General features: G+C 37.4%; 1 protein-coding gene across 2 annotated transcripts in view; it reads left to right on the top strand.

Moving 5' to 3' along the window:
- Window positions 1-15182, top strand: part of PDE8A (phosphodiesterase 8A) — a 130072-nt gene that overhangs the window by 92564 nt on the left and 22326 nt on the right. For both annotated transcript variants that reach the window (XM_080607613.1, XM_080607614.1), the window contains exons 3-9: window positions 1534-1724; window positions 2680-2736; window positions 5159-5216; window positions 6708-6796; window positions 7026-7104; window positions 8676-8813; window positions 14228-14316. In XM_080607613.1, the coding sequence (XP_080463739.1) occupies window positions 1534-1724; window positions 2680-2736; window positions 5159-5216; window positions 6708-6796; window positions 7026-7104; window positions 8676-8813; window positions 14228-14316 (701 nt within the window). The remainder of the gene's footprint in view (window positions 1-1533; window positions 1725-2679; window positions 2737-5158; window positions 5217-6707; window positions 6797-7025; window positions 7105-8675; window positions 8814-14227; window positions 14317-15182) is intronic.

Consider the following 15182-nt stretch of genomic DNA (forward strand, 5'->3'; position numbering starts at 1 on the left):
GACAACATCACATTTTTTCAAGCAGAGTATACAAATAAGATCTGCTGACTGCTCTGTGCTATTGCTGAAAACCATTCTTCCAATCCTAAGTGTGTTATAAATTAACTTCACTAAATATAGCCCAAACTATGACATGTTTTTGCAAACAGGTTAACAAAGTAGGTTGCTATAAAAGGAATCTGAAGTAAATGAGAACTAAGTCCTTCATTCTTACAAAAATATGCACTACATGGAAACGTTAAGATTTACTGGTAGACATTCCACCAACCTGGTCCAAAGTGTAACCAGTGCTGGAATTCCTAAAATCACCCAGAAGATAAGTGGCAGTGGGATGTGGTATGCATTGCACATGCTCCAAATTATTGTCTAACCAAAGCATATATTTAAGTGCAATTTGATTAAATTACTGAAAGATTTGTGTCCTGAGACAATAGGCCAAATGCTGGTTTGGTTTATCCATTTTTCCCAAAAGGCTGCATATACTGAGTCATCCACAAAAGCAGCATTAACATAGATCTTTTTTTTTGCCAGTCCGTATTCTTTCAGACAAAATACATTTTCCTCTATAAAATATTACCATGATGCAAAGTACAATCACATCAGTGGGAGTCTTAATTAGTAGACTTCATGTTTATCTTTTGTAGTGTATTCCATCCTAGAATTTGAAACACATTTCAGAAGGAATTGGGCCTTCTCATACTTTGAATTATGTGGGCATTGTGTTGATTTTAAAGAGACTCAGAGAGAGTAACGTTACTGGCAATTACACAATAGGTTATGATACAGCAGATCATAGATCTCGTCTTCCATTTCTGGATTTCAGCCATGGTAATCTCCTTGGGTGATATATATTCCATGGCAAGCTTTGTATAGGAGTTGCGCGGGGTTGTACTCCATGTTCAGAGGTATTTCCATCCAGCGTGAGTTCATCTTGACCAGCCTGTCTGTAGTTCCCAGAAGCCCCACAGAGTGGGCTGCTTCCAGTATTTTGGGAAACTAGATTGAGATGAAAAGGAAAGCACAATTTTCATCATGCCACTGAAGCACTGTTAAGTATTAATTCACATGAGGTGAAGCATGCTCCGGTGAGTAATCCAAGTGTTTTGCTGGAGTATGATCCTGGCAAGAAGGGAAAAAAAAAAAAAGAAAAAAAAAAGAAAAAAAAAAAAAACAAGAAAAGGGATGTGTGGTAGAAATTTGACAGAAGAAACATAGACTCACTGTTGTTTTGTGTACGTTGTCTGAAAAACAGGCATCTTGTCTCAGCTGATTGCCTAAGCTCTCTCTGCAGCTAATGAAGAGAGTGCCACTTCATCCCATGTGGATACAGATGGCTTGGCAGAATATTTTATCCACTTGAAAAAACTGTATACAGACAATTATAAAAAACAGTAGTCTGTAGGAAGCAATTATGTTAAAAACAATGAATTAAGCCTTGGAAGTAGCTTTAAAAAACTTGTTAAGGACATAAGTCACAGAATACTATATATGTAAGAATTGTTTGTAGTGATTCACTATCTGTCTTTGAACCAGGTACTTTTAGTGTTTGCCAAAGAAGATAACCAGAGTAACGGGTTCTGTTGGGCTTGTGAGAAAGCTGGATTTCGATGTAATATTGCCAGGACACCTGAATCTGCGCTAGAATGTTTTCTTGATAAACACCATGAAATTATCATTATTGACCATAGACATTCCAGATACTTCGATGCAGAAGCATTATGCAGGTAAGCACCACTTCAGTCTAATTAATGCATAGCTATATAGTGAACAAATCATTAAAGTGTTTTTTTTTGCTTTTATAAAACCTGTGAAATGTTGCTGGGTTTTGGACAAATGTTCATGTGCAGCATCAATTAATGTTATCTCAATGCTGTGATTATGATTTTTAGTTGCATTTTTAGCAGCATTTTTAGTTGTTTGGTAGGACATTTGAAGCTTGGTCTGGCATGGAGCCACAGCATGTGAATTTGTTGCCATAATGAAGTGTTTTTTTCCAATACCTGGTTCCATGTTCACACGTCAAATTAACTGCAAAGGTCATGTGCCACCACAGGCAATTTAATGAATACATTCACTTCATTAACATTCTGAATTTTTTGAAATGTCACTTGCTGTTGAGTAACTCCAGATGCAAGTAGGCAATGTTTTGTGTGCATGTTTTCATACCTACAACATCTGAAAATCTGTTATGAGGAGTAAAGTTGCACACTGACTCCAAAAATACTTTCACAAACTGCTGTAAAGTATGAAAAAAGGGGAAAAGGATTTGCTTCTCTGTGTGTCTCCACAGAGGTTTGACAGGCAATGGTGCCTTGTTTCAATGACTTTCCAGTGAAATACCCCTTGGGAATGTGTCTAGACTAAATAACAGTCTGTGGGGTGTGGGTGATGGGGTCAGATTATGTACCATGGGTGAGTGTGGTAGGTTCAGGGCACTGGGACAGAGGCTTTTGTCCTTGCTGAAATAAAGTAATTAGGTAAGATCTTTGTCAGTCATGGACTATATAGCAGCACTGTTTGCCTTGTTACATTTTTACCGTTCTGTCCCAGAGTAAAGTGAAATAATCCTTAAATTAGTGAGATATTTTAAGTAAAGTACTGTAGGAAGGTTCTGTACATTCATGGTTTCTGAAATGTGAACTTTAAAAAATGTTAAATGATCTTGCTTTTTATTTAAAGGTCTATCAGAACAACTAAACCCTCAGAAAATACAGTCATTATTGGTGTAGTACGAAGGTAAATGCTCATCTTTACTTATAAATCTGATCAACAAAATGTGAATCTTATCATTGTAAATGTAAATGCTACAGTAAAAAAAAATAAAATTAAAACTGAAATAGAATTAAACTTAGAATTAAAACTGAAAACTGAATTAGAACCTCTTACTTTTCTAATGATAATGTAATTATATCATATAGAGTTTTCACCATTGTTGGCTACAGGATTGGGACAGGATTTTTGATTTCTAGTTTTTACTAGAGAGGTGTCACTTGGTTTTGGTGTTTGTTTTTTCCCCTCTCCTAATAACTGGAGGTTTTAGGAGCATGATTCAAACAACCTCTGCAACACCATTTGCAGAACTCTGGAACTGTCTCATAGATCTGTATTTTGGTATTAGTAAGAATAACACTTTGAACCTCTCTTGATCTGTCCTTCAATCTGATTGATCACAGCACAAACAGAAGATCTGTTGGGTTACCAAAAAACATTGTACAGAACGATTTGAGCAGTGACAAGTAGCATCTGACCATGGAAATTCTGCAAATAAAATAGGCTGCTAAGACATTGCAATAAAGGAGTGCATATGCTTTTTTCCTCCTCCTCCCTCTTGAACACACTGCTTATATATCTTTAAATAAGTGTGGAGTTTATTTAGACTGTACAGGTGTAGAAGTAGAAGAAATGCAATATATTTAACTTGAAATGAATTTTAGATAATTTCCTCCAAATACAATTTTGAGACTGTCCATTTCTCAGAAAACTTTTATTCCAAATCCAAATCTGAGGTGTTGAAATTTCCTGTTAACAATGCAGTTTTCCACCACCATTTCTAGGGAACAAAAGACCCTAGTTAAACATTTCAAGGGACTCAATTGTGAATATAATCGTCATTGTTTTTATGTGAGAAAGTCTTATGACTATGAAAACTGTTGCTTCTGCATTCAGAATTGTCTGTCATCAAAGTAATACAAAAGAAAAGAGAAGAAAAGGAGCAGGAGAGAAATAGCAAACGAACTCAAGAGCTTCTTCATGTACATCAGAGAGAAAGACACCTGTGGTTCTGTGGGCCAGCAAATCCTTTCAAAAAGCTAGGAGATTGGAAGGTGGGCTTGCTCACTCACGATTAGGGAGTTGCTCAAAAGGTTTTTTTCTCTGCAATTCATTTTGTCTTTTGAAAATTTTCATATTGTGTGTTGGGACAAGATAAATAGATCCCTGCAGTGACAAGTTCTCATAAGCTTCAGTTCTCAAACTTTTCAGATGTGTCTGGTATCCCTGTCTAGTGGAAACTTCAGAAGTAAGTTTGCCTTTCACTGGGACCAAGTTGATTGTTTCAAGTTCCTGTGTGCTAAACACATGCCTTCTGTAGTTGCCATTTAGGATTTCACAGAGTGAGAACTTTCACACGTTTTCTTCCATTCTGCAAGAAGCATATTTGTGAAAAAGGCTGACATTTAGCCAATAGCATATGGAAGGGCTTCTCTCTGAGGATTATCTTCCTTCAGTTTCCTACAGTTCACTTGTTGGTGTTGTCATTTTTTTATTATTTTTTTTTCCTCCCTGCAATATGCCTGCTCTCTTTCTCTGTACTTTTGGGAGGCAGCGTTATCAGATAGCTGGCATGAGGAATGGAAATAATTTTTCTGACACCTGCCTTTGTCTCTCTGCTTAATCTTGGGCAAACCTTGTACTTTACTAGGCATCATTCACTTTGTGCACAGGAAACAAGTGCATGGAAAACAAAAATGAGGTGCCATAAGATCCAAAATTTTAAACATAAATAAAAGCTATTGTGCCATCTGCTAAACTTGACCAGCTTCCATCTGCTCATTTACAGAAATCTAGCATAATGACCTTCCCTCCAGATTCCATTCATACATTCACATATGTTTGAGCGTCTTTTAACAGTTAGTATAGCCAAGTTTTCCAGAATGATTCAGGTATCTCATTTTAGGAGTATGTCATCATGAAGTAACCTACTAGCAGGTGCTGGGTAATCAACAGTAGAAAATCCATCCTCATTCAGGCATCTTGAGTTGTCTACCTAATATTTGGTATATACAAATAACAAGTGATTTCTTAAAACTTTGGCCATGTAAACATTCAGGTGTATCTTTCACTAGGGACAGCATAAACAACAAAGAATCCAATACAAAAAAGAAGGAACAGTCCAACAGTCTTGCGAATTACTTTTTGTGATGCAAGAAGCTCATTACTTACAAATAGGAAAAAACAGGAAAATAACATATTGGCTTATCTGTGCCAAAGATGTAAGTTTGTAATAAACAAAAAAAAAATGTTTGTAATGACCTGTAAGGATCTAGCTGTACTAGCATTTAATATGCCATTTGGTGTGCAGGTATGTCAATGCCTTGTCAAATTGGGGTTTCAATTGATTACAAAAATGATGTCTGACTTTATCTTCCTTCTTTAAAAGGCATGCTGATCGTGAAGAGTCATCAATATTGCCCCTGATCTCTGCTGGCTTCACAAGGGTATGTATGTTTTATAATCCGCTAGATAGCTCTGACATTCCAGAACTGTCATGGAAGAAACTATACTGAAGTGTGGCTGTCAATGACTGTTTGTGTCAGTAATCCAACCTGTAGATCTTGTTCATGCTTCTCATTCTTACATATTTTCCAATTCTGAACTACTGTACATTGTTAGAAATAGAATAATGCTGACAAGGTAGGTGGACATTCTTAGGTATACCAGAAGTGTTACCGAGACATTTCTTCAGTATACACTTATTTCAAAATAAGTATACAATGCTCTGCTTTAATGTATGACATTGACAAAATTGACTAATTACTCTAGCAGGACCAAAGAGCAGCTTGCAGTGAACAACAGAATGTGCTGTGGGAAATCTCTTCTATCAAATGCCAATTCACATCTGTAAACAGGCTTCAGACACTGTCAAGTGCTATTATCTATTGTTTGGAGGCACCTGAAAAGTATTACATTGAATCTGTTCCTTGGCAACTATTCCAATTAAGCAGGAAAGGTGATTATTAGTGTGTCAGTTAAGTGGATTCCTTATTGCATTAAGCTGACAATGGAACAAAAATATGCATGATTTACCACTGTAATTCAGAGTGTTTTGGTTGCATGCTCGTTGGATCTTTTCCTGTCCCATCACAGTCCATCTGGACCCATTTACTTATTTGTAGTAAAAACTTCCTAATACAGGAAGTGTTAAAGCCTGAAAACAACTGTACTTGTATGCACAAAGTCATTCCAGTGGGCACAGAAGTAATCCAACACAGGTTCTGAATTATTTATAGATCAGAGCCTTGGAGATTGGTCTAATGGAAAAGCACAAAGTTTTGTTTAGCAGCATTGATGTGGTGGCTTATCTTTGATAATCTCCACCCTCCCGTTCCCCAAATCAATGTCTATATCAGTTTATCATGAGCAAAGATTTAACACTCAGGCTTCTACGTGGTAAAAACAAGAAGTTTCAAAAAAGCATCAGAGAAAAGATACTTGGATCTTTGCTGTATGGGGCCCCAAATGAATAATTGTATCCAGTAACAGGTACATTTTTGGGGAAGTTTTGCTTTCCTATATGTATACAGTGTATTGGAATATTAGTAATTTGAAGCTCATAATAATCCTAAATTTTGTTGACCAGAGACACAATGTTATTTTTGATTGTTATTTTAAAAAAATAACATGAAAGTTTATAAATTCACTAAAAGTAGATTATCTTATCTTTTGATCCTGCTGACAATTACACAGAATAAACAGCTTGTCTGAACCTCATTGCTGTGCGGTTCTGTCACCTTTTCAAAATGCAGTAACCTGAAAAATTTTACTAGTTACGGAAAGTAATCTTACCAAGTTGCTTACATTACAACATGTTCATTTTTTGGCATATCTCTACACCTTTTTAATCTTCTATCAAGCAAAAGAAAACAGAGCCTCATACCTTTGAGTACAGAAATGTGACTAATGAAATATTTCTAACATTTTATTTGCAGAGATATGTAGAAAATTCCAATATAATGGCCTGTTACAATGAGTTAATTCAGCTGGAATTTGGAGAGGTGCGGGCACAATTCAAACTAAGGTAATTTTACCAAAAACATCATCAACAAAAATTTCCAGTTCAGCCATATCCTTACAAGAGCATTCATTTTACTGAACTGTAGATAATTATAGAATGTCAGTTAGCTAAAGAAAATATGTTAATCCTTAAAGTACAACTTTATTTAGTATGGAATTATAATAGTTTATTAGCATATGCAGTAAGAATTATGAGGATTAAAGCTAATCAGATGTCATTTTTTTGTCTCTAGGGCTTGTAATTCATTATTCACAGCATTAGAGAAAAGTCAAGAAGCCATTGAGATCACAAGTGAAGACCATGTAATACAGGTTTGTTCCAGTTATTTTTATAAGTACAGAAAATTGCTCTGCGGGCTGACGGTATTTTATTTCATTCACGTTTATATTTACTCTTTTTTATGGTGCAAGAATCCAACCTAACTTAATGGTTCTAATCAGGTTGGAGTGAATTTAGCTGTAGAGTAGAATTTTCTCCATTTAATATATCTAGCATAAATCAGGTAAATTTTAAGGGACAGTTGTTTCTGAAAAAAAAAGAATTTACTTTTTTTTTAATGTTTTTTTTTATATACATCATAAATGAATGCAGCTGCTAACTTGATTACATTCTTTCCCCCAAAATATTGTATGTTAATCTGATGCTTTTGAAAAGCAAACCAAATCGTTTAACTATCTAAATAAAGGTAGAAAAGAAGTTTTATCTGTTTATTTTCATAAATCTGATGCTGTTTGTTGAATCAGAATTCTTGGACCAACTGTTTTTGAATTTAATTGTTGCTTAAAAATGGAAAAGAGTTTGTGCTTAGGTCTGCAGTCCTGAGAAACATCATCTTTATAAGGGAGTTAGTTCCACTATGAAGGCTGTGAGGAATGGTTTTATTATTAGTAAAGAGCTTGAGTCCAAGCCTCTGGGAGTTACAGCGTGCATATAAATTGTACCCTCTTGACCCAAATCTTGACAATGGCAATTTCACTGAAGGATGTGTTTTCTACATCCCTTTTACAAAAAGAACAGAACATATCCTTAAGTTGTTTGGAAATACACTTTTTCAGACCAGATTTTGTTACTCTGCAGACAGAATATAAAAGAACTGACATGTGCAAGAGTCCTGGAGCTCCAGCAGGCAGGCCTTTCTTCCATAATAGGCTAGAGGAGAAATGCTAGGAGCAGAGAGCATCCAGTGGCACCCTTTCCATATCTGTCACATCAAAACATTGAACGTTATGAGGTGTTCAGATCCCGTTATTACGGGTCCTGTGTCTACAACTCAGCTAGTGAGAGTCATGAAGGTGTGGGCTATACAGATACCAGTTTTTAGTTTCATTGAGCAAAGGCCAGAAAACTACAGTGAAATGCAGCATTCAGCTGAGAGAGAAAGTTGCTTTCTCAGACTGCACTTCTTCCAGTCAGTTTGGCTGAGCTTTGCCTGGACAGGGGAGTGATGGTGGTTGGCTCTTGCACACAAGAAGGCAAAGAATTCGTCAATGGATAAGTTTAATGTGTCTATGGTATCCCACCATCTAATTTGTGAATTTTAGGAACGCTGAGGTAGGTTTGAGTTTTTTAGGTTTGAGAACTGAAAAAGCTAATTTTTCAGGGTTTTATGTTGTCTGTCAAAACAATAGGTGTGCAATACTCAGCTGGTTCCATATTTTCCCTCTCTTTGCTCACATGCACACACTCTGCATGACTGTTCTAGCATGGACATTCATGTTTTTCTCCACAAAGAAAAAACATTTAGATATCTCTTTCAGGAACAATGCATACAGAGATTTATTTCAGGTTAGGAAAGAGACATCTAAGTTTAGCAAATAGACAAAAAGGGATTCTATTGTGTTTTAAGTATTCTGTTGAATGTTGGTTTGTTTTTATTTCACAGTACGTCAATCCTGCATTTGAAACAGTGATGGGCTATCAAATAGGTGAATTAATAGGAAAGGAATTAACAGAAGTGCCTATAAATGAAAAAAAAGCTGATTTCCTAGATACTATTAATTCCTGCATAAAGATAGGAAAGGTGAGTAATGACATTGTGTTGCTTCTCACTTGCTATTTGTAAAAGTTACTGTTGTCCAGGGATGACACATGACATAACCTGCATCTTTATAGCCCAATATAGCATTTGCAGCTTGATTACTCAAGCAAGACAAGGAAGTGAAAAATGCTCATTTTTAAGGGCTTCTTCTTTAGTTGTTTGGACGAGCTACATGTTTTATGAAAACTATTGGCTTGCTGTGTTTGTTCATAATATATGCTGTATATAGCAAAAGGTGTAGGCATACCAAAGAAAATCGGTCTAAAAGCACATGTTATCCAGAAAGATGCAAATGAGAAAAGAACCACATGGAAGTATTTTAACGTGAAATGTGGAAGCTGATCTGCAACTTCAGAATGTGAAAGTATCAGAAAAGACATTTTCAATATCACTTGATAATGATAGGTGGTGTCAGCTGCCAATACTTTTTATCCTCTTATGACATGGGAGCTGTCTAATGGATTTCCATTAGAAATGTTTGTTGCACCAAGAAAGTACATGAGAAAGTGCAGCTGGCTTCAAGTGAGGTCACTAGAGAGAGGCATCGCTGTTTGCCTGGTAGCTCCACAATGTTCCCTTGGGACTGTTGTGGCTGCAGTGTGAGGACCATCTAGGAGCTTTCACTTGTTTTGACAACGAGCTCTAAGTGCTTCTGGTGTCATTGAACGTGTCGCCTTGTATAGAGACCATGGAGGTAATAGAAAGATTGGGGAATTGGTGTGTTTGTAGATGCATCATGGTCCACGCTCAGACCTGAGTCAGGATAACTAATTGGGTCGTGCTCACTGGGTGCTGGGAAGCACCATAGTATTGACAAAGTGCAGGGAGATGCTAAAATGAATCATGGCACTCGTGTATCCAGGCAGTGATGCAAAAGCACCAATGCAAAGTTGTGATGAGTCATACTGTGTACTTAACGCAAGCATTCATTACCAAAACCTGCGCTCTGGATGCAGATTGTATGTGCATTTCAACAAGAATGTGTAACTCATTTCTGTGTGTATTGGTCTTTTGGAAGAGATCCAAGCAATAGACAGTAGCTTGGATTTCGGTGCTTTGTACCTTTGTTGCCTGACCAAAATTATTTCAGTAAATGCTTGTAATACAAAACCGATGTTATGAGGGAGTATATATTATTAAGTTATAATTCAAACACATTAGATATGTCAGGCTTTAAAACCACAACATCAATTCTCAAGATATGAAGTGATCAAATTCTTAATATTTTAGTGTGCTGATAAAAATGTCTTTAATAATAGAAACATATTTCATTCTATGAATGATAGAAATCTAACCCTGATCTATCTCTTTCCTTGCAACATATTTCACTCTTGGCTCTAGGACTTCCAACTGTGATGGCTAATGAAATACTACTTATTAAAACCTGTCTGTCTGGAACAGCTTAAACTGTTTTAACTGGCTATGATCTGTTTGCACGTTTTCGTATTTCCCTTTGGAATGTTTTGTAGTATGCAATTTATGTAGCCTCACATCTACATATTAATAGAAAAATGTATTACAAATGAAATTATTACAGGAAGTACTTGCAAGTAGAGCTTGACTGGGCGGAACAACTTTTGAAATACTGCAGTCCTTTGAAGGTGCTTTAGTTTGAAATGATTTGTGACAAGGTGTTACAGCATTTTCAGCAATGCCTAACTTTTGTCTGGATCACTCTGATTTAGTCTGTTCGTTGTTTTCAGGCTTGTGATTACTTTATATCCTAAATTAAAGTCTGCTTCTGATTACAGTCAACTATATATTGGTTACCATAGGTTACAGCATACTAAAAAAGCCAGCTGTGTTCTGTGATATTCTCCTCTCAATGTTTTTTTTTGTTTGTTTTTGAATAAACATGGTACTGTAACAAAAATAATAGAAAGTAAGATGTGCCGATCTTTAGAAAAACTAAGCTGTAGAAAATCTACATCTAGTCTTTACATGGAATTTGGGAAGATGAACTCTTGCAGCATTTCCCTTCTTGTGCTGACAAACATCATGCTGTGAGCAAGTTCAGTGTATCCAGACAAGAGCTGAGAGACATTATACACAAAAAATTGCTAATTGCACGATGCATAGGGATTTGTGGGTCAGGATGTTGTTTCCCTTAGCAAAAAAAAAAAAAAAAAAAAAAAAAGTGGAAGTTCATTTTTTGTTACTATAACTGGCTATAATTTGCAAGAAGCCGATGTTATTGAAAGGCATTTTCACGTATCCATACTTGAGTTAAAAAACAAGTTGTGCTTTTTCATCCTTTTATGATTCAAGTGACATCCATTAAGATGAAATGTGCAGGGCTGTTTCTGACTAGAGTTCTCGCTTCCTCTGATCTCTGCAGTTTGACACAAAGATCTTTAACTCAGTTTCACTTTTTCTAAAGTGAGGTAGATAGTTATCGATAAATCAGACAAGGCATGCAATTCCTCTCACTCCTTGGGAATGGTGTGCAAGATAGCTGTCTTTACAGGGGGAGTGGGGGAGTCATCAAGCTCTGCAAAAAAGGTCTGTGGCAATTCCTTCCTAACTCAGAGTTACGCTCTGTGCAATTGTTTTTATGACACCTTGTGTTTAATTTAGTTTGTTCTGTTTTCGACAAGGAGCCTGCTGAACGTTGCTGTCTAGTGTCCCCCAAACTGAAAGGGAAAGCTGAATTAGGGAATTACTTGTCATGCATGAATGAATGATGTTGGTGGATAGATGCGTACCAGGGCCTTCTGAATGAAGTCTTAAATCACAGCATTGATTTTTAGAATACTGTATAAGGGGTGAAAGTGTTGTTTTCTTACTATGTATGGTTTTTACTTTGCATCTGAGCCTAGCCTGACAGGCTGTGCAGAAATGACTGATGACTGTATTTGTGTGGCAGTACCGTAACCATAAAATGACTTGACTGACAGCACATCTTGTGAAGCAGCTCCTCTCTGTTGGATTGCTGACAGAGGCTCTGTGAGAGCATATGGTGTTCTTAAAATATGTTTAAGTAACATCCCTGTGAGAACTTTACATACCAGCAGGAGCTTGGCTTGGGCCTCCTATTTTTTGGAATTCTGCTGACCTTTTCCCTCTCACGTTCGCTGCCACAGTTTCACAGGTTTTAGACATTCACAAGTTGAAAAATCTATCTGTTGACTATGAAGAGCACATTGGTGAATAACTCGAACCTGTTTTGAAAAGCATGCACTTTCAGTGCAAGAATTATCCAATCTGTCCCTTATGACTTCACCCCTTTGTGCATATTCTGGCTTTATTACCTGGGTTAGAGATCGATCATTCATCTCTGCCTCATCCTGGTTGTCAAGAAGCTATTGATATGCATGCTTGTAATTATGAGAGTGTGGAATTTTGTGATGTTTGCCTTATCTTCATTTGTATTCTTCATGCAGCTCACAGGAGAAGATATTATGTCTGCTTCCTAATTTGTTATTCACAGTGCTTCTCTCTGACAGCTCCTTGGAAAAGCCTTTCATATTTTCTTCTGCACAGCCTGTCATCATGCAGCTCTCTGCGGGCAGGAGTCTTTATTTGTTGGCTCAATTAGCATAGATGCAAAACTCTTCTCTCTGTACCTGGGCTCTGGCCCGCTTGACTGTGAGATCTGTCAGTCCAGTGTAAATAAATATGTATCGGGTGCCTCGTGAAGGTATTTTCACATACATTGGTAAGATCTGAACTAAAGCCTGTTGAGCTCAGCTGAGGGACAGCTACTGGCACGGGTAGTTTGCATTAAGTGAATATGCAATATGGGATTCATTAATTATTAATCATTTGGTATTTATTAGATGCCCAGATCAAAATCTGCAGCTTTAAATAAAACACAACACCAACAACTACTCAAGGGATGGAAATGCGTAGGCAAGACTGTAAGCCTTGTCAATGGCCAGGTTACAAGAGACTGGCACAGCTGGAAGGTTTCAGGTTGCTGTGTTGCTACCAGAAATGAGCAGAGGAGACCCGGGCTTTCCAAACTTGTTTTCCCTGAAATGTCCTCAATAGCCCTGTGAGGGGGCAATTCTTGCCTGGGCACCACACGTAAGGGGAGACCTGGGGATGTCTGTCAGTGCTGGGTTGCATATCTTTGCTGTGGCATTTGTAGCACAGTTTGAGAAGCAGCAGTGATGTCTTGAGGGCATTTGGAGGGAAATACAGGGGTAAGGAGGAGAAGGGTTTGTTGGAGCTGCCTTCAGCTCCACCTGTGTGTGGGCACGGGAGCTCTGCTGCTTCACAGCGCGGTGTGGGCTCCACTGCAGGCAGCTCGTTTGGGGCCGGGTGATGGACCGTGATGGTGCCTTCTGGCTTTATAATCTTTAAATAACAAAACTGATTTTTTTAACAATATTTCGCTTAAAAGGATGCCTTGAACAAGGGAGAAGGGTCATTTTCTGAGCCTCATTTGAAAGAAAAGATGAGGATTTGGAAAAATTTACATTCTGCACTAGAAAGAAATGTCTCATTTCCAGAGGAAAAAAATGACTCCTTACAACAAAATGAGAAATTCCTTTCCGCCTTTTTTTTTTTCTTTTTCCATTTGAGTTTTATCAAAAAAAAAAAAAAAAGATACTGGCAGTGACAATCTGATACTGCAAAAATTGTCTACTTCAATGTTATCCTGAGAGCAAAGAGCTTTTAGAGGGAAGGTCAGCAGATGGAAGGCAGAATCCAGTAGCTATTCTAAGCTCTTTTTTGCTTAAAAAAAACAGGATAAATCTCTGACGTGGTTTGAGACTGAACAGACAGTGTGGAAAGTAAACGCATTATGATACCAAAGCTCTCTAAGTTACAGATATATCTCATGTTAACGAGTGATGTGACTTCTCTGCTAGACCATCAGTCTTCTTGGTGAAGGTGACCCCAACGTGCTCTGGGATTTCAGAAAATGCCACCTGTTACAATGCCAAAGATCAAAATCCAGTGCCCTTCCATGTGTTCATATGTTTGTTAGACTTGGAAGGATGACCACCCTATGTAAGAGTAACAAAGGATGCTCAGATTTTCTGCTACTGTTTAAAAAAAGAAGTTAAATTATGCTGTATGCAAGGACTGTTTGGAACTTAAATCACTTGATTTTGTAAATAAAATGCCAGGGTATCAAGAAGACATTTCTGAGGAATTCTGTGGTAACTTCAGATCGGAATGAGATAACCTCTGAACCAACATCATCTTCATCAAATTGCTTCTTATTGTCACATGTTCCTCTGATGTACTCTTTGCCTTTACGGGGGTACCCTTAGGTTTTGTATTTTACAACAGTTTTCAGTGAAGAAAGGTATGAAGCTATAGCTTCTCTTCCTGTTTTATCTCACTTCTCCAAGTTGCCAAATGAAGGAGAATATGTAGAAGAACGTATTTGGTTTGCTTATTACATCTTGAACTTCCTTTTGCTTGAATTCCTTTTTCAGGAATGGCAAGGAATGTACTATGCGAAAAAGAAAAATGGAGATAGCATACAGCAAAATGTGAAGATATTACCTGTTGTCGGACAGGGAGGGTAAGTATGAATGCTAAAGCCATGATTTAGGTGTGAATCAAGGTTCAGTTCAGAGTTCAGTTACTGTCAGCAGGCATTGGATTATCTATCCCAATATAAAGGAAACTTATACAAAGAAGGGAGCGTCAGACCTCTGTATTTAATTCCTTGGGTTAAAATCACCTTTACATGTTTTGTACAAGAAATGTGAAATTCTCCCAATTCTCCCTAGAAAGGAGCCAGAGATCCAGATGTGCTCACTTGTGACTCTTTCTGTGTGTTGTGTGGGGAGCACCAGAACCTACATCCTGTTCTACTGTTCACCTGTAGCATGTCCCTCACGTACTCATGGCCGTTGTCAGGTGTCTTTCTGTGATGAGGTTACTGTGTGCTTTGATCCTGGTCCAAATTCAAGCATGTCTTGGTCCCCAGGTAAAGCATTTTGGAGCATGCAGGTATATGTTAGTTGTTGGTACATTTGTGATGAGTACATCTTTATGATATTGGGAAAGAAAGTGGATCAAATCACATGCAGTAGCAGTATAAAAATCCCTTTAAGGCAACACAAACATTAATTAAAAGCACTGTGCATTATCTCCAGACTTGGCTGAGACACTTCTTTAGGAAGTTGTGTCAATGTGAAGGAGAGGCCAAATGCAGCTTCTTCATGCAGTTACTTCCTTTAAAAAAAAAAAAAAAAAGTGTTTTAGGTTGATTTCATCCCTTGGAAGTAATTCATGTTCCCTAGTCTCCATCAATAGAGTGAGGACATTTCCAGCTTATTATGCCAAACTTGTAAAACTAATATATACTGTGTACATTGTTACTTAAGGAGAAATCTAAGCTCATTTGAAACTGGCTTAGAAAGTTCCCTGCTAATCAAAGAT

The sequence above is a fragment of the Anser brachyrhynchus genome (genome assembly GCF_964034855.1).
Source record: "Anser brachyrhynchus genome assembly, chromosome: 11".
NCBI classification, from domain to species: Eukaryota; Metazoa; Chordata; class Aves; order Anseriformes; family Anatidae; genus Anser; species Anser brachyrhynchus.